Raw genomic sequence first — 27,953 nt, forward strand, 5'->3', positions numbered from 1 at the left:
GCTAAAGTAATCTGAGAGGAAAGAACCTCAATAAAATGTGTCCACACAGGCAAGCAGGTAGGGCACCTTCTTATTTAATAATTGATGGGGGAGGTTTCAGCCCATTTTGGGTTGCCATCCCTGGGCTGATGGTCCTGAGTCATTGGGAGCAAGCCAGTAAGCAGCACCTCTGCATCTACTTCTGTCTCCAGCTTCCTCCTCTGTCTAAGTTCTTGTCCTGACTTCCTTCAATGATGGACTAAAATGTATAAGCCAAATAAACCTTTCCTTCTCTATTTTTTTGGTCATGGTGCTTTGTCACAGCAAGAGAAACGCTAAGCAACACACACACACACACACACACACACACGCACACGCACACGCACACGCACACGCACACGCACACGCACACGCACGCACACACACACACACACACACACACACACACACCCCTCTTGGGCTGACAGTACTTCCCACAAGAAACCATAGATCAAAAAGACAAAATAAAAAAGGAACCCACAGTACCAGACATGAGAAACTTCCTTTTGATGACTTGGTAAGGAAAGCCCAGGTGACTCTTAAAATAACGTTATCCGTGTATTCCTTGTTTGCATGTTAAGGGCTGATAGTGGGTCCTTAGTGCTGGAGACTCAGTATACTTTTTACACACAACTTGTATATAGAATTGGATCTGACCTGAAAGTGTGTTTTGTGTGGTCTATCTTTCATGGTACCAAAAAATTACCATGAAATCTGCCATAGGAAGGAAGCTATTATAGAGTCCTAACCTGCCCCAACTCCTGTGAACAATACTTATGACCAACAATTACCAGCATGGCAAGTTATGCAAAAGATGTATACAGTGGCATTCACATGTGGATGAGAACCAATAGCTGTCCTACTAGCCTTAAGGCTCACTCAACAGGAAGAAAATCTTGTGTAGTACTAGAAACCTAACCAGCTTCCCTGGGCTAGTGGGGTCACGGACCTTAGAATAGAATGTACTATCACCATTTTGCTGGAATAATAATTTACTATATTATGAATCTTATCTTTATATCCATAGTTATCAGCCCTATCAAAGAAGCTTCATTTTAAAGCAAATGATGACAATCACAGAAAACCATGACTAGATACAATGGATATGTCTCCATCACAGCTCTTGTTCAGGGAACATTTTAAGGAGAATGCAGAAAGGGTGTAAAAGCCAGAATATCAGGAAGTCTGCAATGAAACAGTTTCTCCTAGAAGTGTTTTCATAAAAAATACTGAAACAAAGGCAATATCAATTGTTACATTAATACAGAAGGGGAAAAAGTTCATCTTATTCCACCCTTACACAAGAGCTATGAGCAATTAGTGACTGCTAGGAGAAGTAGAATTAAACTCTCCCAAGGATGAGCCTAGTTATTGTCTTAATGCAAAATGGGCAGCCATAGTCACACACACACACACACACACACACACACACAAAACTAAAAACAGACTCTGAAGGTGCACTTTATATATGATTTACACGCATGCATGCACACACACACACATACACAGTATGTACAAGTGTAATAATAATAAAAAAGGCTATGAACTTGGGGGGAGAGCAACATAGAGGGATTTGAGGGAGGATAGGTGGGAGGAACTGAAGGATATAAAAGGAGGAGGAAAGTGATGTAATTCTATTTCATTTTAAAACATGAAAAAGTAACATATAATAAAAATGCATGTTCACAGTACACATATTGATAATATAATATTCAAAACTAACTGATAAATCATTAGAGCTCAGACCTCTGGTTTCCGTAACAGCCAAGGTCTTTAACAGTATCCAGGATTCCTTCTACATTTTTTTTTTAGCAAGCATATATCTGAATACATTTTTAAGATGGACACCAATAAAATGATTAGCACCAATCACAGAGTTTGATCTGTTTGCTTTTTTTATTTTCTGAATGTTAACTAGTTAGTAACAACTCAATAAATATTCATGAAGTACTTGCTAAGAGTAAGGTCTTTAGGGCAGGAAACAAAAGTAGGGGGCTTGGTTTCCTAGGACTTTTGGGGGTCACACAGGGCAAGTTTCAAGCTGAAACACATGCAGATTTTACAATATAATAAGTGGTACAAACTGGGAGATTCTTGGTTACAGAGATCTTGACATGGGTTCATTCTCTGGAAGTATTTAGAGCAGCATGTAACTCATGTATTGGAAGACATAACTTCTTGTCTATCACATGGATTAAGTTGCTGACCATAGACATTGCTATCCATCACCACAAGATGGTAAGAATTCTCCAGGAAAGTAACCACCTACTCAATGAAGCTGGGATATGTTCAGTGGTTTATAATAAAACAATGTTATATAAGATAGTAAAAATAATATTACAAATGCCAAACTTTAATCTCAGCTACATGGGTAATATATTATTCTGTGCCTCTTACTAAAAGTCCCAAAGTACATTGAAAGGCGTAGGTAAAAGATGAATATCCTCTTCAAACTTCTACTTCTTATCTACCCCTTCTAAAATCCAACTTGTATGCCCCTTATTTTTCTAAGGCATTTCATTTTCTGAGATTATAATACAATAATTCTCCTTTCCTTTTTCTCTATCCATTTATTCCTCCCCCTCTCCTCTAAGTTCATGGCCCAGTTAAACTTAATTGTTATTACATGCATGTATAATAACTTAAAATCTATAATCTATACCTGTATTTATATATCCATATCTACTGCTCTTTGATTTTCAGAATGTTAATTAATTAATAACAACTCAATGAATATTTATGAAGTGCTTTCTTGCTAAGAATGAGGCTGCATTAGGACAAGGAACAAAAGCAGGGGACTGAACATCCTTAAGCCTAATGGTTCTAATCATAAGATATATCTATATATTCTAAATATAACCTGCTCATTCCATATAATGCTACCAGTATATATGTTTTCAGGGCTAAGCATTGGGCACTGGGCTGATGTGCTCTTTCCTGGGGAAGATCACCTTTCCTGCTTCCAGATTTCCTCCATGATTTCCTTATAATGCTCCATGTAAGATTGAGGCCTCATGGGCTTTTCCCTATTCAGCTTGGCATGATTATTGGTGTTATTCTTGTTTAAAGTACATTTGGGTGGTCATGTTGATGAGACTTTACAAGTTTAGCTTCTGATGTTAGTAGGAAACATAATTTCACAGAAAGCTACTAGATCCGCTGGCTCTTGAATTCTTGAATTCCATTTTCTGGAATATTTCCTGAACCTTAGATGTGGAGGTGTTTTGTACACATTTGCATTGGGACTGGGTACTGCACTCTGCAGTTGGATTGGTTGTGATTTTCTGTGCTTATTTTTGTCCGATGAAAATAGAAGTTACTTCTATGACCAGTAAAGATTAAACATATCTGCATGCATAATGATAAATATTAACAAGTTGCTTTTAGGGATTATGCTAGTTTGGCAAATTAGTGATTGCATACTATACTCAAATAACCATAAATTAACTAACATTGAGTAGGTTTCTAGTACCAAGCATGGTTTCCCTTTTGTTGGCTGAGTCTTTTCTTTCTTTCTTTCTTTCTTTCTTTCTTTCTTTCTTTCTTTCTTTCTTTCTTTCTTTCTTTCTTTCTTTCTTCCTTCCTTCCTTCCTTCCTTCCTTCCTTCCTTTCTTTCTTTCTTTCCTTCCTCCTCCTTCTCCTCCTCCTCCTCCCTCCCTCCCTTCCTTCCTCTCCCTCCCTCCCCTTCTTCCCCCCTTCCTTTCTTTCTTTCTTCCTTCCTTCCTTCCTTTCTTTCTTTCTTTCTTTCTTTCTTTCTTTCTTTCTTTCTTTCTTTCCTCCTTTCATATTTTCTTTATTTACATTTCAAATGTTATACCTTTTCCCAGTTCCCCTTTCCCAGAAACCCCCTATCCCATCCTACCTCCTCCTGGTTCTATGAGGGTGTTCCTCCACTCACCCAGCCACTCCCACCTCTCTGCCCTCAGTTCCCCTAGATGAAGGCATCTATTAAGCCTTCATAGGACCAAGGACTTCCCCTTCCATTGATTCCTGACAAGGCCATCCTCTGCCATATGTGCAGCTGGAGCCATATTCAACCTCCAGCTCCCTTCCACACTCAGTCCCTCTCCCAAACACCTCCCTTTCTCATATGAGAGGGTGTGGCTTCCAGGATATCTCTGACCGTGGATCATAAAGTCTCTGCAGGATTATATTTATCCTCTACTGATGAGGCAGGACAAGGTAGCTCTGTGCTGCATATGTGCCAGGGTCCTTGGTGTAACCCTTGTATGATCTTTGTTTGTTGGGTCAGTCTTTGAGAGCTCCCACGGGTATAGGTTAGTTGACACTGTTGGTCTTCCTGTAGAGTTCTGCTTTCCTTCAGGCATTGAATCCTTCTCCCACCTCTTCCATAAGGGACTCCAATATCCTTTTAATGTTTGGCTGTGGTTATCTGCATCTGTTTCAGGTAGTTGATGAGTAGAGCCTCTCAGAAGTTATGCTAGGCTCCTTTCTGCAAACATAATGGAGTATCATTTATGTCAGGGATTGGTGCTTGCACTTGGGAAGGGTCTACAGTTGACCCAGTTATTGGTTGGTATTTCCTTCAGTTTCTGCTCTTTGTCTCTGAGTTTCTTTTAGACTGGAAAAATTGGAGTTTGAAACTTTTCTGGATGGGTTGGTGTTCTTATCTCTTCACTGGGGGTTCTGCCTGGCTATAGGAGAAGGCCTGTTCGTGTTGCACATCTCCATGCTTAGGCATGTGGGCTAAGGTTACCCCCATTGATTCCTTAGAGCTTCCTTCCTCACAAGTATCAGGGACTGCTTAGAAATTCCCTCTAACTCCCTCTTCCCAGGCATCTGCAGATTTCCATTCATTCTCCTGACCTTCTCAGTCTCTTTCTTGTCTCTTCCTACACCCAATCCTACCCTCCTATTCCTCTTCCCTTCCCCCCCACCTACTTTCCTCCCTCCCTCTATCTTCCGTGTCTATTTTGTTCCCTCTTCTAAGTGGTATTCAGGCATCCTTACTTGGGTCTTCTTCCTTGTTTAACTTCTTAGGGTCTGTGGGGTATATCATGGGTATTCTGTACTTTATGGCTTATATCCACATATCAGTGAGTACATATTATGCAGGTAATTTTGGGTCTGGGTTTCCTCACTCAGGATGATATTTTCTAGTTCCATCCATTTGCCTGCAAAATTCACTATGTCTTTATCTTGAATAGCTGAATAGTATTCTATTGTGTAAATGAACCACATTGGCTGTATTCATTTTCCAGTTCAGGGACATTGGAGTTGCTTCTAGTTTCTGATTATTTCAAATAAGACTGCTATGTGCATCGAGGAGCATGTGTCCTTGTGCTCTAGTGGAGCGTCTTATGGGTATATGACCAAGAGTGGTAAGACCGAGCTGGGACTTGATTTTGAACTATTCCCAGGTTTCTGAGAAACAATTCAATTGATTTCCAGAGTGGTTGTACAAGTTCACAATCCCATCCGCAATGAAATAATATACCTTTTTCTTCACATCCTTGCCAGTATGTCCTTTAGCTTAAGTTTTGAATGCTAGTCATTTGGATTGTTATAAGGTGGAATCCCAGAGTTGTTTGATTTGCATTTCCCTGATGACTAAGGATGCTGTATTTCCTTAATTCTATATTTCCACATTTCTATAAGTGCTTCTTAGCCATCCTAGATTACTCTGTTGAGAATGCTCTGTTTAGCTCTGCTTCTCATTTTTAAATTGGGTTATGTGGTCTGTTGGGGTCTAAATTCTCAAGTTCTTTATATATTTTGGATATTAGCCCTCTGCTGGATGTAGGGTTAGTGAAGATATTTTCTCATTCTGTAGGCTAGCACTTTGTCCTATTGACAGTGTTTTTTTACCTTACAGACACTTTTCAGTTTCACATGGTCCTTTAGCAATTGTTGAAATTAAAGCGTGAGCTCTTGGTATTTTGTTCTGGAAATTGTTTCCTGTACCAACACATTCAAGGCTATTTCCCATTTTTTGTCCTATGTTGTGTCCAGTTTTATATGGAGGTCCTTGATCCACCCAGACTTGAGTTTTGTGCAGTAGGGTAAATATGGACCTATTTTCATTTTTTCTATATGCAGACATCCATTTTTTCTACATGCTGACATCACAATTTACCTATGATGCTTTTTTTCCCATTGTATGTTTTTCATTTCGTTGTCAAAATCAAGTGTCCATAGGTATGTGCGTATATTTCTAGTCTTCACTTCTATTTCATTGGTCAATGTGTCTGTTTTTGTGCCAATACAATGCAGGTTTTAATCCTGATTGCTCATTAGTACAGTTTAAGTTCAAAGATGGTGATTCCTCCAGAAGTTCTTTTATTGTTCAGGATTGATTTGGCTATTCTGGGATTTTTGTTTTTCCATATGATGTTGAGAATTGTTCTTTCAAGATAAAAATTGTGTTAGAATTTTTATGGGAATTGAATTAAATTTGTAAACTGCTTTTGTTTAAGATGGCCATTATCATGTTGTTAATTCTACTGATCCATGAGCATGGGAGATCTTTCCATCTACTAATATTTTCTTAAATTTATTTCTTCAGGGATTTAAAGTTCTTGTTACTTGCTTTGTTAGAGTCACACCAAAATATTTTATATTATTTGTGGCTATTTTTAAGAGTATTATTTCCCTAATTTAATTCTTGGTCCAGTTATCATTTGTATAACGAAAGGGTAATGATTTCTATGAGTTAAATTTCTATCCAGCCACTTGGCTGAAGTTTTCTGATAGAAGTTTTGGGTTGCTTATGTATACTATCATATCATCTGCAAATAGAGAGATACTTTGACTTTTCCCTTTCTAATTTGTATCCCTTTATCTCCTTTAGTTGACTTATTGCTCTGGATGGAACTTCAGGTACTATATTCAAGCACTATATAGGGAAGCAGTAGACATCCTTGTCTTGTCCATGATTTTAATTGGATTGCTTTAACTTTCTCATCATTTAATTTGAAGTTGGTTATTGGCTTGCCATATGTTTTTTTTTTTTTTTCTTTCACGTCAAATGGGTAATGTGCCTACATCGCAACAAAGTTTATGGGCAGCACATGTCACACAATGATGTGAACACCCAATCATCATGGTTTATGAACCAGAAAGGATCCATATATTGTTTTTATTATGTTTAGGTACACACCTTGTTTCCCTGATCTTTCCAAGTCTTTTAACATGAAGGGGTGGTGGATTTTGTTGTAGGCGATGAGATGATCATTGTTTATTTTTCCTCTCAGTTTGTGTATATAGTATGATTTACCTATATTTCTCTATTTCTAGTTTTTTTCTTTTTTATACTTAGTCATTTTCATTGGATATTTTACTTATTTACACTTCATATATTGTCCCCTTCCCCGATTTCCCCCCAGAACCTCCCTATCCCATTCCCCCTCCTCCTGCTTCTATGAGGATGTGCCCCCACATCCAACATACTCCAGCCTCCCAGCCTTTGCATTCCCCTACACAGTGGCATTGGGACTTCACAGGACCAAGGGCCTCTTCTCCCATTGATACCTAACAAGGCCATCCTCTGCTAAATATTTGGCTGGAGCCATGGCTCCATCCATGTGCACTCCTTGGTTGGTGGTAGCCATAAGTGTGTGGGTTCATTTCTGATTCTTCAGTTCTATTCCATTGATCTTCCTGACTGTCTCTGTAAGAATATCATGGAGTTTTTATCACTATTGCTCTATAGTATAGCTTGAGGTCAGGGATGGTGATTTCCCCAAGAAGTTCTTTTATTGGTGAGAATAGTTTTAGCTACCCTGGGTTTATTTATTTATTTTTTGTTATCTCAGATGGATTTGCAAATTGCTCTTTCTAACTCTATGAAGATTTGAGTTGGAATTTTGATGGGGATTGCATTGAATCTATAAATTGCTTTCAGCAAGATGGCTGACCACTTGGGATTGGATTACCTTCAAGAAGCAAGAACCTGGAGAAATTGATTCTTTGTCTCTCAGAAGACATTGATTACCTGTAGCTGTTTGGGATGGGACCTATCTAGGTTCAAATGTCAACTGCTGTACCCATTATTGACACAGGAGGAATTTGACAGGGAGATGGTCTGAGAATGTTGTAAATATAATACTTATGCATGAATTTTCTAAATCATTAAAATAAAATTTAAAAAGAAGCAAACAATTTCTTTAAGGGTTTCTTCCTCCTGTGCTACTATTTGTACTTGCGACTTAAGATTTATAACAGTTCTCTCTCTTTCTCTCTCTCACATACATACATACAAACGTGCATAATCTGAACTTTACAGATGCTTTTTCCTTTCATCATTGATACAATTTTTATATGGACTAGAATCATTTCTACTGTATTTTTAGCATAATATAGATACTATTTTGTGGTTTCTTTTTAAAATTAATATATTTTTATAATTTTATGCACTGACATTTTGTGCATATATAAATTATACTGGTCACCCACCTGTCCCATCCTTTTTTGCCTCCGTCCTAACCCACACCAACCCTTTCTTTACTAGAGGTTCCCATCTTAATGTCATTTCTTTGGTTTTTGTTTTTGGGCCTACTCAGTTTAACTACAGCTTTCTACACAAGCAGGGAGAAAATATTGCCTTTGTAAACTGAGGAACTCTCCAGTGGATATACCACTGAAGACAGTGACTCTAAGTAGCTCATGGTTTATAAAAGCTTTTCTTTTAAAATACTTGGTACTTTTAATTACTTGCTTGATCTCTGTTTCCTCACCTTGTTCTAGAAATACGACTGAGTACTGTAATTGGTCACTTGGCACCAGAATAGCAAATGGAGATCTTTTCTTTAGCAACATTTCCCAAAGGGGAACTCAGGCTTATATGATCTCCTGGAACCACTGTCACTGGAAAGAGAGTTTCTATGAGAAGAGTTTTTTTTTTTTTTTGAGTTATTGCAGGAAATGCTGAATTCCAGTTTAAATAAAGATTAAGTGACAGTTTATTTTCATGCAAGTAAGTATTATATTTAATAAGTCAAAGGTAATAGTCTATAAATTATGATACAGTCAAGAGATAAAATGATTCTTAATGTAAACAATCCACAGTAGAATTCTACTTCACAAAATATAATGAGGTTTTCTTGCTGTGATTATACATAATGGAAAGCTGAGGTCTCTTCACATAGCTGCCATTTAGGCTTTAAAAAAACATTTTTGGTAAAATTGATAGGTTGATCAGTGTATTGTATATGTTTTTATTATCATAGGTTTTACATAATTATACCCAGCCATTAGCCAGTAAAGACCATTTTGTAGCTTAATTAGGAACATTATGAGGTAAAATTTTCATGATTGTGGAAACATTTATTTTTTACTGGTAAGCAGTGTATAAATAAATTTATTCCTCAAGAGTTGGAAATAAATGTACATATTTACACACACACACACACACACACACTTTTGAAAACAAGTTCAGTGATGCTTGTATATATGCATAGGTTAGGGCCATCCACTGGATGGCCTCAAAAATCAAATGTTTCTCTCTTCTCTAAAATTATCCATTGTCAATGCCTTCTTGGTGCAGGGTGGGGACTATATCCTACCCATTTATACAATGATTTTTGCTGGCTTGTTGATATGTAGGTCAAATTCAGATAATGACCACTGCTGTGAATTCATGAATGGAGCAGCCATGCCATGTCCAGAAATTGAAATTTCATGTCGCTACTCATCCATAGGTTCTTTTATTCTTTATGCACTCTGTAATGTTCTCTGAGCCTTGGTATTGTTTCTTTTTTTTTTTAAAGCTGCATTGTGTTCTGTTTGTATGCCACATCTTCTTGTCCATGAATCTTTAATGAGCATTAGGATGATTCCATTTTATGGGTATAGTGAATTGAGTTTTTGTTTGAGAAAGGTTCTTCTGCAGACAATGTGGCCCAGCACTTAGGTTGGCCTCAGACTATTCCCTCAGACTTCCAAGTGCTTGGAATGCATTCATGAGCCTCTATATACTACTTAACTTTAAATTATACTCTAAGATACAGTTAGAATAATATAATAGAAAATAAAATAGCTTAAAGAGAAATTGACTCATTTATTCAAGCTAGTGTTCTCATGTAGAGCATGGGATTCCCAAACAATCGGTCCATGTAAGGAAGAGCAGTGCACAATTCAGATAATTTGCTAGTTTTTATCAGCTAATTTTTATATTTATTGATAAAATTGAGTATGCTCTGGATAGTTCACCTTGCATATTTACTTGTTTTATCCCGTTCTGAAGTTTGTCTCTTCTTCCTATTTGCTGTCCCCTTAACTGCATAAAAGCTTCTTAGTTATGTGCAATCTCATTTGTTTATTTTCTTTTGTTTCCTGTGCTTTTATCATTATAAAAATAATTTCCCTTTCTAAAGTCTTGAAGGGTTCCCCCTGATTTTCTTAAATAAATTAATGGATTTAGGGTTTTACATTTAAGTATATTTCATTAAGAATTTATCTGTGTACTGGGTAGGTTTTGTTGGTCAAGATTTAATACTATGCACATGACGTTTTCAACACCACTAATTAAAGAGGCTATTCTTCATCCAGTGGATACTTCTAGTATTTGTGCTGCAGAGTAGTTGTCTATACAGGTATGAATTTAATCTCTGGAATCTGGAATCTCCTTTGTTCTACTGCAGACAATATTCAATACCACTAGCAAATACAGAAGTAAATATACAAGCCTTCATGATATATAATTTTACCCTAGTTAAAAGGCTAATATGAAATGTTTTAGTTGACTTAATATGAAACAAATACCAGTAGAAATGTGCAATAAAATTACTGTCGTGCATTGTTGTTAGGAATGTAACACTATTTCTATTATAGAGAATAGTATGGAAAACCATTGATAAACTTTAAAGGAATATGTCTTAAGATCCAATATTTTATCTCCTGTGTGTATACCCATATCAAAAAGATACTTGCATGCACACACTTACTGTGGTACTATTCATTGTTACAAAGTTATAGAATTTTATTCAGCCATAAAAGATGGTGTCCTACCATTTTCACAGATCAGAACTGGAGAGTATTATAGTAATTGAAATAAGCCAGGAATAGAGGATAGACACTGAAAGTATACAGTTATAAGTGGAAATTAAAAACAATTTATCTTGCATGTAAAATAGTGACTACTTGAGTTTATGTAGGATGGTTGGAGAGAAAGAGCCTGTATTGGAATAGTTCACAGTATGTGTGATTATTGAAATATCATATAGCATAGTATTCCATTAATATGCATAATTAATAAATGCTAATAAAGCTAAAATTAAATAGTAAAAAAGAAAAGATTTGCCAAAAGGGTTCAAAATGAATCTAGTTAGTGAGATAAAGGAAAGTTAGTCATCACATTCCAGAAAATCAGAATTCTTATCAATAAACCTTATTTTCATTAAATTAGTCTTTATTTTTGTCCTGTCTTTACACAGTCTAACAAATGGTTCTCTAATAAACTGTCCTTCTGTTCTATGAGAATCAATCTCACTTTCTTGGGATAGGCAAGCCTAAGGAACTAAGCATTTTAGAGTGCACAGTTAAATCTTACTACACTACATCTGCCAGAATTTAAGTGTAGCTTAAAGCATCAATGAAAAATAGTTAATAATTATCGTGTAGAAATGTGAATAAAGTCATTTAAAAATCTTTTATTTTTGTTTTTGGATACTAAAAGAAAAATAAATAGCATGTTTTTCAGATATCACCAGCAGTTATTTTAATTTCTGAAGTCTTCTATGGCGTACTTTTATTTGTTTCTGAAACTATCAATGTCTTATGATATCCAAAGTAAAGAATAAAAGATTTTAAATAAAAAGAGAAGGCATAGTTCATAAAGATAGACACATTAGGTTGAAAATGTAAGTGACATGAACTATTATCTATTTAGTAACTGACCTCCCTGAGCAATGTGTGGATAATTTGGCATTTGTAAGAATGAGACCAATTCAGTATTTGTACATTTTATAATAAATGATGTTTATGGTCCAGTGTTTTTACTTTCTAGCTTGTAGATGACAAATAATGGAAAAAATATTTAGTGAAAAATTTCAACCCTAATTTAATCTTTTCACAGAAAGCACCATAAATACACAAAATCATGGATGAGGAAAATGTTACTGAAGTTACAGAGTTCATCCTTTTAGGATTCACAGGAGACATGGTATTACAGCAGGTACTCTTTTTCATATTCCTCACTATTTACATCATTAGTCTGCTAGGGAATATCACCCTAATTTCTCTCATCTGTGCTGATTCCCGTCTCCACACACCCATGTATTTCTTCATTGGAAACCTGTCATTCATGGATCTCTGGTATTCTTCTGTCTATGCCCCCAAAATCCTCATAACATGCATCTCTGAAGATAAAAGCATCTCCTTTGCTGGATGCCTGGCTCAGTTCTTCTTTTCTGCTGGACTGGCATACAGCGAATGCTACCTACTGGCTGCCATGGCTTATGATCGTTATGTGGCCATCTCCAATCCCTTGCTTTACTCCCAGGCTATGTCCCCAAGGTTATGTGCCAGTCTTGTGGTAGCATCCTACCTTGGTGGCTTTGCAAACTCCACGCTTATCACCAGTGAGACATTTACCCTGAGCTTCTGTCGAGACAATATCATTGATGACTTCTTCTGTGATCTGCCTCCTCTTGTGAAGTTGGCGTGTGATGTGAAAGAGAGCTACCAGGCTGTGCTCTATTTCATATTGGCTTCTAATGTCATCACTCCCACTGTGCTCATTTTGGCTTCCTACCTCTTCATCATTGCAGCCATCCTGAAGATCCCAGGGCCGCCTCAAGGCCTTCTCCACATGTGGTTCCCATCTGACAGCTGTCACTTTGTATTATGGTTCAATTCTCTTCATTTACTCCCGTCCGAGCACAAGTTATGCCCTGGAGAGGGACAAAGTGGTGTCAGTGTTCTACACTGTAGTGATTCCAATGCTGAACCCTTTGATCTACAGTTTACGAAATAAAGATGTCAAGGATGCCTTGAAAAAAATGTTAGACACAGTCAAGTTGTCATGAAGAAAAAAAACAGGCAAAGCAATTTAATTTAATTTAAAAATGTTGATCTTCATGCAATTGTTCTTAGCTGGTATTATCAGAAAAAAAGTATACTAGGGATATAAAGGTAATCTCTTAATGTGCATACAGAGGTCTGTGTTTTCTATATGTTAAATTGTATTTCTTGAGACAATAAGATACTATTAACTTTTTTATAAAATTACAATAATTCTCTTCCCCACCCAATAGCCTACTGTTTTCAATTTTTTTATTTTTCATATTTTAATAATTATTCAAATGTATGTATGAATAAATTGTCATCATATACAACACTTTAGTGGCACAAATATACTTGTGTTAGTTTGTTTATTTATACTGTGTGTTTGTGTGTGAGTGTGTGCGTGTGTGTGTGTGTGTGTGTGTTAGTTCCCACAGCACAAAAATGCCAAGGTCTGCAGATGGATGTGTACAAACTCTGTTTCCATCTTTTTGAAATGGGCTTTTTCTGTTGCTCATTTTGTAAGTGTACAGGAATTGCCAGCATCTGACTTTATCATAGGAACAGAAACACATAGAACATGCACTTAAGTCTATGTGAGATTTAAGAATTTAAATTCAAATCCTATTTACTTACCCAATTTTCTTCCTAACCCCATTTATTATTTAATTATCACACTAAGTATTAAGTTTTATTATGGCATTTTCCATCAAAATTTGTTTTTCCTTGATTCTTTTTCCCCCTTTTTTCTATCCCTCTGCTATAGCTTGTGTTCCTCCCTGAAGACCCATGTTCACCACCATCCTTAGTGTGTTCTTTCCTTCCTCCATACCTCTGTCCTATTATCTTCACTTCTGATTTCAAAGCTTATTCTTGTGTGTGTGTGTGTGTGTGTGTGAGTGTGTGTAGGAATGAACACTGTCATAGAAAGCTGGAATTCATATATGGGAGAACATGTAATATTTTTTTTCTGAGGTAAGATTACTTCATTTCAAATAATACTTTCCAGATGCATTCAACTTTCTTTAGATTCCATTTTTCCTCACCACTAACAGAATTTTATTTTATACACATACACACACACACACATACACACACACACACACACACACACACACACACACACACACACACATATACACACACACACCTCTACACAGAGTATAGCATCAAATCCACTGGGCTTTGTAGAGGTCAAAAACTACTTCTCATAAAAAATTTATGAGAAACTGCAAGTATGAGGCAGAAAATTTTGTATAATATCTCATGGTCCATTTTTTCTTTTCTTTTTTATTAATTATTTTATTTATTTACAGTTTGGAATGTTGTTCCCCTTCCCAGTCCCCCCTCCACCAAATCCCCTTCCTCTCCCATTCCCTGTTGTATCTAATGGGGTGCCTTCTTACTCACCCACCCACTCCAACCTCACCACTCTAGCATATCACTTTTCTCTAGGGTATCAAACCTCCACAGGACCAAACACATTCTCACTGATGCCAGATAATGCAGTCCTCTGCTACTTATGTAGCAGAGGCACAACTGGCCTATGTATACTCTTTGGTTAGTAGTTTAGTCCCTGAGAGCTCTGAGGGAGTTTTTGTTCATAATGTTGTTCTTCCTCCGACATTATAATCTCCTTCAGCTCCTTCAGTCCTTCCCCTAACTCTTCTATAGGGATACCCAGACTCGATATGGCTGTGAGTATCTGTATCTGTCTTAGTCAGGTGCTGGCATAGCCTCTCACAGAATAGACACACCAAGCCCCTGTCTACAAGCATATCTTGGCATCAGCAATGGTGTCAGGGTTTGGTGTCTGTACATGGGATGCATCCCAAGGTTGGGTGGTCTCTAGATGGCCTTTCCTTCAATCTCTGCTCCAATTTTTGTCCCTGAATTTCCTTTAGTTGGTAACAATATGTGGTTAAAATTTTTGAGATGTGTGGATGGCCCCATCCCTCAACTGAGGGCAATGTCTATCTACTGGAGGTGGTCTCTAGGTTCTGTTTCCATGATGTTGGGCATTTTAGCTAAAGTCATTCCCATTATATCCTGGAAGCTTCTCACATCTCTGGCATCTGTGAGTTTACTTTGGTTCCCCTGGTAGTCGGAATGTAGAAGGATGCAAATTGATCCAATTTATCTCCTTGGACAAAGCTCAAATCTAAGTAGACCTCCACATAAAACTAGATCTGACAGAATCTAACACTGTGTCTAACAGAAGAAAAAGTGAGAAAGAGCCTCTAACACATTGGCACAGGGGGAAATTTCCTGAAAAGATCATCAAGGGCTCAATCTCTAAGATAAACAATTGACAAATGGGACTTCATGAAACTGAAAAGATTCTGTAAGGCATAGGACACTGTCAATAGGACAAAACGGCAACCTACAGATTGGGAAAAGATCTTTACCACCCTGCATCCAATAGAGGGCTAATATACAAAATATATAAAGAACTTAAGAAGTTAGACTCCAGAAATGAAGTAACCGAATTAAAAATAGGGAACAGAGTTAAACAGAATTCTCAACTAAGGAATCTCATTCAACATCTTTAGTCATCAGGGAACTGTAAATCAAAATGACCCTGAGAGTCTACCTCACACCAATCAATGGCTAAGATTAAAAACTCAGGTGACAGCAGAGGCTGGGGAGGATATGGAAAAGAGGAACATTCCTCCATTATTGGTGGGATTTCAAGCTGGTACAACAATTTTGGAAATCAATCTGGTGGTTCCTCAGAAAATTGGAAATAGTTCTACCTGAAGATTTAGATATACAACTCCTGTATATATTTCCAAAAAGGGCAGCCTTACTTATAACAGCCAGAAGCTAAGAATAATCCAAATGCCCCTCAATGGAAGAATGGATACAGAAAATGTGATGCATTTACATGCATTTTCTACAACTCAGCTATTAAAAACAGACACCATGAATTTTGCAGGCAAATGGATGGAACTAGAAAATATCTTCCTGAATGAAGTAAACAAGACCCAAAAGGACATGCCTGGTATGTACTCACTGATAAGTGGATATCAGCCCAAAAGCTCAGAATACCCAAGGTACAACTCACAGGTCTTCTGTTCTACACTGTGGTCATCATCATGCTCTGATCTGTGGCCTGAGAAACAATGGTGGCAAGAATGCCTTCAGGAATGAAGCAAAGACAATACAGTCTTAAACATGAACATTGTTCCTCCTGTTAGGGCCTTGATTATATTTTCTAAATCATTCAGTCATATATATACTTATATATTTATCAATTTCACTTAAATTCAATAAGAGATACTCTGAACAATGAAATGTTGGACAAATGAATTTTAATTATCATTATTCCCCTGTTGTGTGATAGAAACCATTTAATGTTCCTGTTATAGCATTTGAGTGTTGCTTTTCTATTTTGTATTTAAAAAAAAAATCATTTACTTGGCTACTCATGAATTTTATGTGGGGGAAATTATAACATTTTAGTGATTAAGTTTGATTTAAACAATTCAAAGCCATGCTATTGGCTGAAGATTGAGAATGGTGAGATATACAGATTTGTGAAGAAGATTTTATAATTATATTTTAGTAGGTGTTACCTATAATTAGGTGATAAATCACCAATGGTGTATGTACAATCTTTTAAACCATACTATTTTTACATGCTTTTAATACTAGGCAAAAATTTTTGAGAATTTCTCTAAATTTTTGGAAAAGCATGAATCCTTTTGGTTGTATGTTACTCTAACCAGCTTGTTTTCTCATAGGGAGGACTGGTACTTCACAGAAGCCTCCCACAGATCACATGTTAACATTACACACATCAGCAGAAAATAACGACTTAACAAATAAATCAACAACAGCAAAGTTTACAGGTAGGGCCCATTGTTTCTTCTTTTTTGTATCTATCCTGGTCCATCCAGACATTGCCTTTTCCCTGTATTCTTTGCCAAAAGCCAGTATCTTTACCATTATTAATGTCTGCAAATGTTGTTTATGATGCTGCCAGATATCTCTGTGGATTAACCATATTGCTGAAACTGCAAAAACTATGTCTAACTCTGAGCCTAATTCCTTATGACTTCATAAGCTCAATACCTCAACTCTCTAATGGTAAAAACTAGATAGAATACCTCTACGCTGGTGTGTTTTACGAGGACCTGCTGAGATCCTTTCTATATTTACCTTACATTAAAGGATAAATAAATATGTTATTTACTGGGATTTTGGGAGGGAATCATTTTAGGTGTTATCTTAAGAGTTGTGTGGGAAACTCTCTTGGGGCAATTTCTCTGCAGTACTTTAAGACATTCTAAATATACTTTCAGATCAATTAAATAACACTATGATCTCAAAACTAGCACATTTAAGCAGAAAATTTTAGTTAAGAAAGAAATAATATTAGTACATGACTGATTTAGGAATAAGTATTTTCAGAATCATTTGTATAAATGGAAGTGAGGGTTTGTGCATAAGAGGCTTCTGTATCAGAGATTAGACATTTATACATTTTGGGAATTTCATAACTCACTCACTGCATTTTAACCTCAAATGTACCTCTACTTTCTCCTGTTTTATTCCTCCCCTACATACCACCCACCATACAACTTTTCCTTATCCTATTTATGACCTCCCTATTTTTGTTTTAAAGTTGCTGAATCTACTTAGTACTGCTTGTATGTGTTTCAGTGTAGGCCCTTCTACTGAAGTATAGCAGTAGCTTTTTAGTGGCTTTATTCCTGAAGATAACATATTCTTTCTCCCCTAGAAGTTATAGTTGTCAATAGCTTCTCAGCTAATGGTGAGACTTTATGATTATATCCTCTGTCCATGCTGGAGTTTTGGCTGGCAACGATTAGTAAAATGAATATATTTTAAGTTTATTAAAATTTGAAAAATTAACAAGTAGCTATAGATACCACATTGGGTATATTAGTTTCAAGTTTCTTATTCCCCTTTTCTATGATGTTTGCTGACTCATAGAGACATGTTGCTTCTTCTCTTTCTTTAAAATAAAATTTGGCATCCCATATTCATATTATTGTTTTTTAAGGATCCTTTCTAGTATTTGGACAGAAGAAATTAAGCTATATTCCCCATCTGTTATAATTCCATGTGATGTTTTCTTCACATCTGCATACCAGGCATTATGCAAGGACAATTAGAGGGAGCATAAAGTAAACTTCAGTCTCTTGAGGAAGTATTATATACTTTCCTCTGTCACACCCAATTCAAATACCCAGTCCAAACAGTTTTGATATTAACAGGAGGCTGTAAGCAATACTATAGAGTATAGTTCAATCATTAGTCAAAAGTAAACATGAACAATGTTCATTATATACTCACATGAAGATATTACATCATGTTACATTAAAAATTAGTCTTTTAAGTGAAAATCCCATGTATCTTATTCAAAATATTTGGTGGAATTTAAGAAGATGGAAATTTGACTTCTGATACTCAGTTTCTCAACCTTGTCCTCAAGTAGTTTGTTAACATTTAGTCCTGGCTTGCTAAGTGTTTGTCAACTTAGACTTCAGAATGAACTAACTTAAAGAGTTTTCTCAGAGCTTCCTTTACATCTTTATTCCTTAGACTGTAGATCATGGGGTTCAACATGGGGAATAACACAGTATAAAAGGTAGAGACCATTTTATCCCTTTCCAAGGAGTAACTGGAACTTGGACGAGAGTAGATGTAGAGAATGGAGCCGTAGTATAAGGTCACAGAGATGAGGTGTGAGGAGCAGGTGGAGAAGGCCTTGAGACGGCCCTGGGTGGATCGGATCCTCAGGATGGCAGCAATGATGAAGATATAGGAGGTCAAGATGAGCAGAGTGGGAGAAATGACATTGGAAGCTAGGAGGAAGTACAGCACAGACTGGTAACTCTCCCTGACATCACATGCCAACTTCACCAGAGGTGGAACATCACAGAAAAAATCATCAATAACACTGTCACCACAAAAGTCCAATGTGAATGTGTTGCTAGTTAATATTATTGCATTGACAAATCCTCCTGTATAGGAATATAAAACCAAACAGATGCACAACCTTCTTGACATAGCTTGAGCATAAAGCAGGGGATTAGAGATGGCAGTATAGCGATCATAAGCCATGGCAGCCAGTAGGTAGCATTCACTATAGGCCAATCCAGCAGAGAAGAAGAATTGAGACAGACATCCAGCAAAGGAGATGCTTTTGTCTTCAGAGATGCAGGTCACTAGGATCTTTGGAGTATAGACAGAGGAATACCAGAGATCCAGAAAAGACAGATTTCCAATGAAGAAATACATGGGTGTGTGGAGCCTGGAGTCATTGCAGATCAATATGATGAGGGTGGTGTTTCCTAGTAATGTCAGTGAATATACTCCAAGGAACACAACAAACAGTATCTTCTGCATCACTGGGTCTGTTGAGAAGCCCAGCAAGATGAAACCAGTCACTGTGTGATTGCCCCTCTCCATGCCTCCAGGAGCTTGCACCTAGGAGTACAGAAGAGCTTAGTTTTCTCTACTAGTATGAAATGTCATTTTTTGCTTTGGATAAGCTCCTGTAACGTAATCAGCACCAGTGTGAACACTATTTCTTTTGAAGGTGATAGAGGTCTCCAAGTCTAAACATATTTTCAACAACTGTAATAAGAATACAGCTACATGGGGTAGCTGCATTACCTCTGAAATCCCCGTAACAGAAAAATAGAAGCATCATGTTTGGAATAAATTTGGATATTGCCTAGGGTCCCTAGTAGTTAAAGTATAACTGGATTCAATTTGTGAGATGTAGAGTATAAAGCATAAAATAATATTCACAAGGAGTAGGAAGAGGGACACAACAGTGGTTACAAGATTTAACTGAAAGACAACAAGTACTTGTTAAGCTTCTAAACTGAAAAACAAAATACAATGTTTCTTCAAATTTCAACTGAAATGGGTTTTTATCAAACTGAAAAAACATATCATTTCCATGGAAATGAGAAATCTTAGTAAACTTGATGTCAGTGTCAGTGACCTCTATGGACATGCTAATGGCATGTGTGTTGCACTATATGAACATGTCAAAAAGAAATTTACATTTATCAAAGGAGATGGAAAGATGGATTAACAGTTAGGAACACTTGCTGATCTTCCAGGTGACAAAGGTTAGATTCTCAGCCATTCACATAGTAGCTGAAAATCATCTGTAACTTCAGTTTCTAGAGATTCAACACCCTCTTCTGGCCTCCAATAATATGTAGTTAAGAGATATACATGCAGGCAAATCACCGATATACATAAAATTACAATGACAACAAGAATGAGATAATAACCTTTGAGTTCACTGGTGACAAACCCAACTTAGTGGACACCAACAGCTCTCTAATTGATCTATTCAACAAGAGAGAAATCATGCCTGAAACTGGAAATCTAGCCAACTACTAAGTGCTAGCGCAGTACTGGATCTTGGAGGAGAATCTCTAACTATTACTTTACTAACCTAACATATTCCCTAGCAATAATCTAAACATTTGCCTTCATATTTAGAGGTAAGTATTATCCTTACCCCTCTACAACGAAAATTCTATTTGCAGTGGAAGGAGACCATGATAGAAAATAACCAACCCAAGTTGCAGATTTGTGGAGCCCAATCCCACTGGATACATCTGAAAGTTATTTCCACACCTAAGGTTTAGGGAACATTGTGAAAGAGGGAAAGTAAAACTGTAAGAGCCAGAGGATCAGGGAGTTTGCTGTGAGATTGTTTTCTAGTAAAATCAGAAGATACTCCTATAAAGTGTCAGTAGCATGTCTGTCTAAACATGAGCTGTACTAGGAAAACAGAAATAGACATGAAAACTTGAGGCCTCAATCTTACAAAAAGAACTAGAGGCAATTAAGATATACTGAGAGTGGAAGAGACAGTCTTGCCTAGGGAAGAGTACAGCAGATGTCTGTTGAGTAGCAAATGCTCAATCCTGAAAACATATATACAAGTATTGTTTTACAGACTGTGCAAATTATACTTAGCAACATATGTATGTACCTATGTGCAGGTAATGATAGTCAATAAGGGGCCATGAATTTCAATACAATGCTGTAAATGCTTAAAAATTGAATGTGTAATTATCCTTTATAATATTATAACTTTCAAAAACATGAACTGTGAACAGTTTTAATTTTGATGCTAAGAATTTCTAGAATTATGATTTCAGATAGCTTACTTACGTAGTCCTAACCTGATTTTCCTCTGTAATGCAGATCATAACAATTTCTTCCTATAGTTACAGAAACAATGAAACATTGCAGATAAAATCATTACTGCATTGTTATTCAAAATCCCTGTCATATCTAACTGTTAAATGGTTGGAACATGGTGTCATTTATTGCCTTTTTATTTAAAATATTGCAGTTGGTTAGATTTTTTTACTTGCTGTTTTTCTTCTGTCCTTTTGACTTACTTCTATGCTTCATTGACATTCTTTTTTTCCTTTCTGTCACTACTTCTTCTGAACTGTCATCTTCACAGTGGCCTAACCAGGGAAATTACCCTCAATATTCATCCTTTATTCCCCCATCTCAATTGCTCTTGAGATATTCAAACGGTGTCCCTTTGGTTATGGTTCCTGGACTCCTTCCTTGTATAGTTATTAACTTCTCCTAAAAATTATTTTATTGCAAATTAATTTTTTGTTTCTAATTGTGTAAAATTCTACTTCTCTAGTCAACTATCAGCAGTTTCAAAAGGGGAAATCAATGGTTGAAGATATGTAAGATACTTTCTCCAGCATATACCCACATAGATTTATCAAAAGGCTATAGTGCTGATTTTACAAATACAAATCTAAAACAAACAAAGAAAAAAAGGAATAGAAATTTACAAAACTTACCTAGTTTTCACCAGAAACATCTTATACGAATTTACCTCTGCCTATCTTTTACCCTAAATCTTTTATGCCAGCTTCTGGATTCCCAGAGTTATAGATTGCTGAAAGCCCTTAGGATTTCACAGCCTGCAGGGAAGGACCCACAGGACAATTAAAACTCTATGTTGATAAATTGGGTATTCTTAAATATGATGGAGAAAAATTATTGACTATGTTTTGATGGTGAAAATGAATCAATCATAAATTATTTCTCTCTTAATTTATATAATCTAATAATATGTATATATATACTTTGCATATTCATGTATGTAAATATAAATATTTCATTATACATTTTCCTCCATGTTGATATTTCTGTTTGTTGTCTCTCCAAGTTTTCCAATATTTTTGTATCATCAAGTGAACTGTATTAATCACATTACTGGGATCTTTTACTGTCTGCCTACGTAATGACTTTATCCTGCAGTGTCAATGTCAGAGTAAGGGACAGACTCTTTAGCTGAATACACAGTATAGCTGGCAGCACTTCTGGACTTTGAATGGCTGTGACAGCTTGGCCTCTTATAAGGCTGTCTCTTCTATAACCATAACACTTTTTCCCTGTACTTTTAAAGATGGAGGCCATTGCTGGGCAGTGGTGGCGCATGCCTTTAATCCCAACACTTGGGAGGCAGACACAGGTGGATTTCTTAGTTTGAGGTCAGCCTGGTCTACAGAATGAGTTTCAGAACAGCCAGGGCCATACAGAGAAACCCTGTCTCGAAAAACAAAACACAACAAAACAAAACAAACAAACAAACAAAAAAGAAGGGTGGAAGTCATAGGAGCTCTCAGTGGATAAGTCTCATAATTTTACAATTTTTTTTAGAACTCACTACAAGATAGATATTCCTTTGTTTCTTTTGGCCATGTTTGTCTGTATGATAATTTTTTATTTTTGAAAATTTCATATGGTCATATGATTAGATCCATTGGCCGATTTCCTTCCTGTACGTCCTCCAACATGTCTTCTCAACATATGTTGGTCTCAAACTTTTTTCTTTTTTTTTAATAACCCCCAATTTAATTAATGCTGTGTGTATGTGGATGGCTGTGCTATCTTGACCTTAACACAAGCAATGTACCAGTGGGAACAGCTTCAGGAAGGATGCCTTTTCTCCATCTAGCAGTTGTCTGCTGCTAATAGCTTCTCATTAAGAGCTAGGACCTGCAAACCGCCACAGCTATCTAAGCTGAAAGGTTGGCTGACTTAATCTTGGAAAGGTCTTATGCTAAGAGCTACAGCTTCTGAGAGTTCAAGTGTATATCTCTCTTATACACAGAGGTTCCAATTTGCCATATCTAATCACATCCTATAGCTGGTATGTTCCTTTTACTTCCTCTCCTATAATATTCCTGAGCCTTGGTGGTGTTGGTTGTAAAAATGATGCCCCATTTTCATCTGAGAATCTATTGAAGGTCTAAGAATAAAAGGCAATATCTCTGTAACAGCTTTTTACAAAAACTTATATAAATGAATGTATTTAGTTGGTCATATAGTACTGTCTGGTTTATAAGTGATAACATATCTATAGTATCCTTAGAGTTCTATAGTAATTGAAAAGTCCTCTTGATGAGAGAATAAGACTATACTTATCTGTAGTTATAACAACAAATGTTTAGATTATGGTTATGGAATATGTTAATTAGTGGATGTAGGTTCCCCTCCAGTAATGATGAATTTATTAGTACTTCTTAGATAAGACTCCAGGACTAGGCATGTTTTATCACTTGTTGAGCAAGTCTTATATCCAGCTAGAGAGTGGTTAGTTACTGCCAAGCATGAATGCAACTTTTGTACTCTTACTGTTATTATACCATGCTGATTAAAATGTAGAGCTATGGAGCCCAGCCCCATTGGTTATACCTACAAAACACTTCCACACCTAAGGCTCAGGGAATACTGTAGAAGAGGGGTTGAATGATACTAAAAGCCAGACACATATCACATAGGTTATTGTGAGTGAATCTATATCTTTTACAAACATCAGGCAGAGCCCGAGGTGTCTTGTGGAAGAGTGGGGGAGAAAAGTGAACAAGTCAGGGGGATCAATGACACCACAAGTAGACCCACAGAGTCACCTAATGTAGGACCATTGGGGCTCACAGAGCCTGGATCACTGAGCTAGACCTAGACCATCTACACATTTGTAGCAAATGTGCAGCTTGTTGTTCAAGTGGTTCCCTTAACAAATGAAACAGGGGCTCTCTTGGTCTCTGTTCCCTGCCATTGGATCCCCATCTCCACTACTTTTGGACTGCCTGGTCGGGCCTCGGTGGGCGAGAATGTACCTAGACTTACTAGGATTAAATGCTCCAGGATGGGGTGGTACCCAAGAGGGACTCCTCTGAGAAGAAGGTGAGAGAGCATTGAGGAATGATTTATGATGTTGGAACTGGGAAGAGGGGAGGAAGGGGGCTGTGATCAGGACATAAACTGAATTTAAATACATAAATAAAATTGGGATGTAGTTTATCATTAGTAAAACACACACACACACACACACACACACACGCATGCCCGCACGCACACGAAATATCAGAGGCATCACCCATAAAGCCTTACCAGCATGACTATCAAAAATGAATTGAACAAGGATGATACCAATGGACATACTTAATTAGACAGGGAAAAGTTTATAGGGCCTCATGTCTATACAAAGAACTATAGACAGCTGAGAAAAACTGGTAACAGGGGAATGAGTCTACTCCAGAAAGTACATACCAATCAGATAAATGGGCTTTTCAAGGTTTTTATTTTAGTCAGGCCTATGTTTTTAAAAAAGATCTATTTATGAAACTATAAAATATGATCATGTATGCTTAGCAAAAGCTTTTCATTGTAGTTGCTTCTGGGTCACCTACACTCCCATCACTAACTGTGTATCAATTTTTTCTAATCCAGACTCATGGTTCTCCAGTGTGAATTTGAAACTGAACTTTCTTTTATCATTGGGATCACATGAAGAGGGGCTAGATATTCTTCAGTCATCCTTTCACAAGGGAGAGAATTCTCACAACAGATAGTAAATTCATTTAATACTATTATGCTTCATGGTATTAAGAAATAAAAGACTATCATACAGATAAAAGAAGGAAATTGTTTATAGTAAACATGGGTTAATGTTAAAAAAAGAAGGTGACTGGATTGATATTTCCAGAAAGAGTAAGGTAGGTGGGTGGATGTTTTCACAATGGAATAAAAGAAAACTAGAAAATGTTTCAAATTGTGAGGCTTGGGTAAGATATGTGAGTATTGTAGCCATGCAGTTGTTCTGATTAAAAGAAATTTATATTTCTGTAAATAGGCAGAAGGAGAGGATGAGTAAGAAAACAGAGTGAGACAACACCTAGCAGTCAGCACACTCACTGTTAAATCTTTTGAGACATAGAACAAGATAAAAAAAAAAAAAGATGGCCATTGATTTGGAAGAATTTGCAGATCTACATCATGCTGAAAGTATTCCTAGGGACATGAGTTTATAAATATTCAAATATCTTCATGTATAAATGAAGATGCCCACACAAATATATGCTCAAATATGCAAATAATTACGTGCATTTATTTGAATTTAAAACATTACAGAATGTGTAGAGATTGCATTAGAATACAATGTGAATATACCCCATAGACTATCTTTCTTTATCTCATTAAATAAAATTAAGCCATCATCACCAACAGACTGTTGATTAATTGTCCTGCTTGTAATTTCCCTGAGCTGCAAAACCATGAGGAATTCCATGAATAAAAAAACCTCTGGGATCAAATAGCTGTTATAAAGATCTGGAAGTAGCTGATTTGAATGCTAGAATGAGGTTTCTGCTGAAAATTTGGTAAGTTGTTTTCTACAGGTATCATTGACAAATAAATTTTGTTTCATTCCCATAATCACTCGAGCTATTTGCTTTATGTTACAGGTGGGGATCTGTGAAACTACATTTTTTTCTACCCATCCATTACTGTTTAGCAATTTATGAAACTTCTCTGACCAAAATCAAGGGTTTAACTTATCTTCTATTTATAATGAGAAAGCCTAATATATGTTAATGGAAGGGAGAGAAGCCTGAGCTAAGTGATGCACTCCTAACTAAAGGAATGTTCACTTAGAAGAACTTTCCATAGTTTTGAGCTGTTGTGAATATCTCACAAACCCTGGGGTGATAGACAGAAAGGGGTGCTTCTATGTCTGCCAAAGCAATGAAAAGTCTCAATTATTTCAGTTTATATTTTCCCAGAATGGGAGAAAGTTAGGTGCTCTGTGAAGGAATGTGTGACAGCAGATGGTCATGGCTTTCTATGCTTTCTAGTTGAGGTTGTTCAGAGGCATATCTCTAGGAAGAAAAATGTTAACCTTTAACACAAAGTTACTGCTAAGCCTCACTGGTCTCTATTACTGAACAACAAACATTGTAAATACTCTGTGTGTGTGTGTGTGTGTGTGTGTGTGTGTGTGTGTGTACACGCGATCACTCATGTTGTAGATCTAAATACGTTTTGTTGTGGAAACCCAATTAACTCAGGAATCATGAAATTTGAGTCTCAAAAATTCATAATTGTTTTGAAACAAGAAAACTTAAACCAACGGGCTCAAGAAAGGTATGTAGGTACATGATCATGTAAGGAGAACAGGAAAAAGTGAAGTAAATAGGGCAGTTATACAGTTTTTCAATCATTTGTGTAATATTAAGTACTCTATATTGTTATAATTATGTTTCATCAATGCCAAATACGTTAAATTCTTCCATATAATTACTATTACTAGTAGTCATTGGGTCATTGAATATTCTTTAAAAATGCTTCTTCTTATTATAACTACCATCTTATTTGTAACACTGGGTCTATTTTGCTTCTCAGAATTATATAAACGTCAACAAAACACTTTTGTGTGAATATGCATTGGTTTACTTAACATTTATATCACTTTGACATACTTTGCTGTTGTTCTCACATCAGTGGTCAATGTTGCATTTTTTTCATAGTAAGACATGGAGACAACTAAGATTTGGGGAAAAATATGTCTTGTTATAAAGTTCATGCCTGACCAATGCATGAATATCTTGTGTCAATATTCTGAAGGTTGAGCACGTAACATCTACTACCACATTTATTCAGGTTAAAAAATAATGATTAGTACAATTTTTATGCCTGTTAATAAAAAAATCCACTGTCATCTGAAGTAACTCAATTTCTACTGTTCATACACATGATATGCCAGTCAGGTGTGCCACAATTCTTATCTTCTTTCATCTTCCTTTTTATTTCTCCCTTCTATGACAGGGTAATTAAATTTTTTTCCTAGAAATATCTTTTCCCACAGGCAACTTTCCACACTTTCTACACATGGAAATATGCTTTTCTCTTTGGGTGAACCAAGTGATCACACATAAAATATCATTCTCATTGCTTTTACCAACCCATAGTTAAATATGACAGTGATTATAACAGATTTTATTGCATTTATTTACAAAGGTTTCATTTATCTCAGTAACATATACTCATTTTATATTGAGGTCTATTCCTAGTGTCTGTTTTTCCTCCTTGGTTCCTAGAATATCTGGAATCCAGGAATTCTTTTAGATGAGCAGCTTGAGACAGAGATGATATGTTCCTGAAGAAATAGTTTTGATTAATGGCTCTGTCTACTTTGAGTCCTAGGACCTATGTATTTATAAATAAGCAATTTGGAAAATGAAAGTAAATACATTTTGTTTATAAAATAATTTTGATAATCTGATGGAATTCTTTTTAGAATAGAATGTCTGATATATATTCAATGTTTAATAAATGTACTCTACCAAATGCTGCATAGGTTATAATTTTTTTAACGTACAAAATGTGTTAGCAAATTTATCTGTTGGACAACATTTTTTCATTGGTAAATTTCATTCCATTGTTATGATTTTAAAATTATGTAATGAGTTGAGGAAACAAACACATGCATACTTTTTTTCTGTCTGTCTGTCTGTCATTCTCTCTCTCTCTCTCTCTCTCTCTCTCTCTCTCTCTCTCTCTCTGTGTGTGTGGTATGTTTCTGTTTCTGTGTTCATATGCTTGCATATGCAGTGGAATGTGATACCAGAGGTTCTTTTTTT

General features: G+C 36.3%; 1 protein-coding gene, 1 non-coding gene and 1 pseudogene across 2 annotated transcripts; 1 reads left to right on the forward strand and 2 right to left on the reverse strand.

Annotated features, from left to right (window-relative positions):
* Window positions 1-7,000: 7,000 nt before the first annotated feature.
* LOC116092819 lies at window positions 7,001-7,104 on the reverse strand. Its single transcript, XR_004119514.1, has one exon. It is a non-coding gene; the product is annotated as a small nucleolar RNA U13 (small nucleolar RNA).
* Window positions 7,105-12,076: 4,972 nt separating this feature from the next.
* On the forward strand, window positions 12,077-13,004 carry LOC116092064 (annotated as a pseudogene).
* Window positions 13,005-18,489: 5,485 nt separating this feature from the next.
* Window positions 18,490-19,425, reverse strand: LOC116092065 (olfactory receptor 1013-like). The gene has a single exon (XM_031373422.1). It carries the CDS (start codon window positions 19,423-19,425, stop codon window positions 18,490-18,492), a length of 936 nt encoding a protein of 311 aa, XP_031229282.1.
* Between the last annotated feature and the right edge of the window lie 8,528 nt (window positions 19,426-27,953).

Source organism: Mastomys coucha, unplaced genomic scaffold (assembly GCF_008632895.1).
Source record: "Mastomys coucha isolate ucsf_1 unplaced genomic scaffold, UCSF_Mcou_1 pScaffold15, whole genome shotgun sequence".
Classification (NCBI taxonomy): Eukaryota; Metazoa; Chordata; class Mammalia; order Rodentia; family Muridae; genus Mastomys; species Mastomys coucha.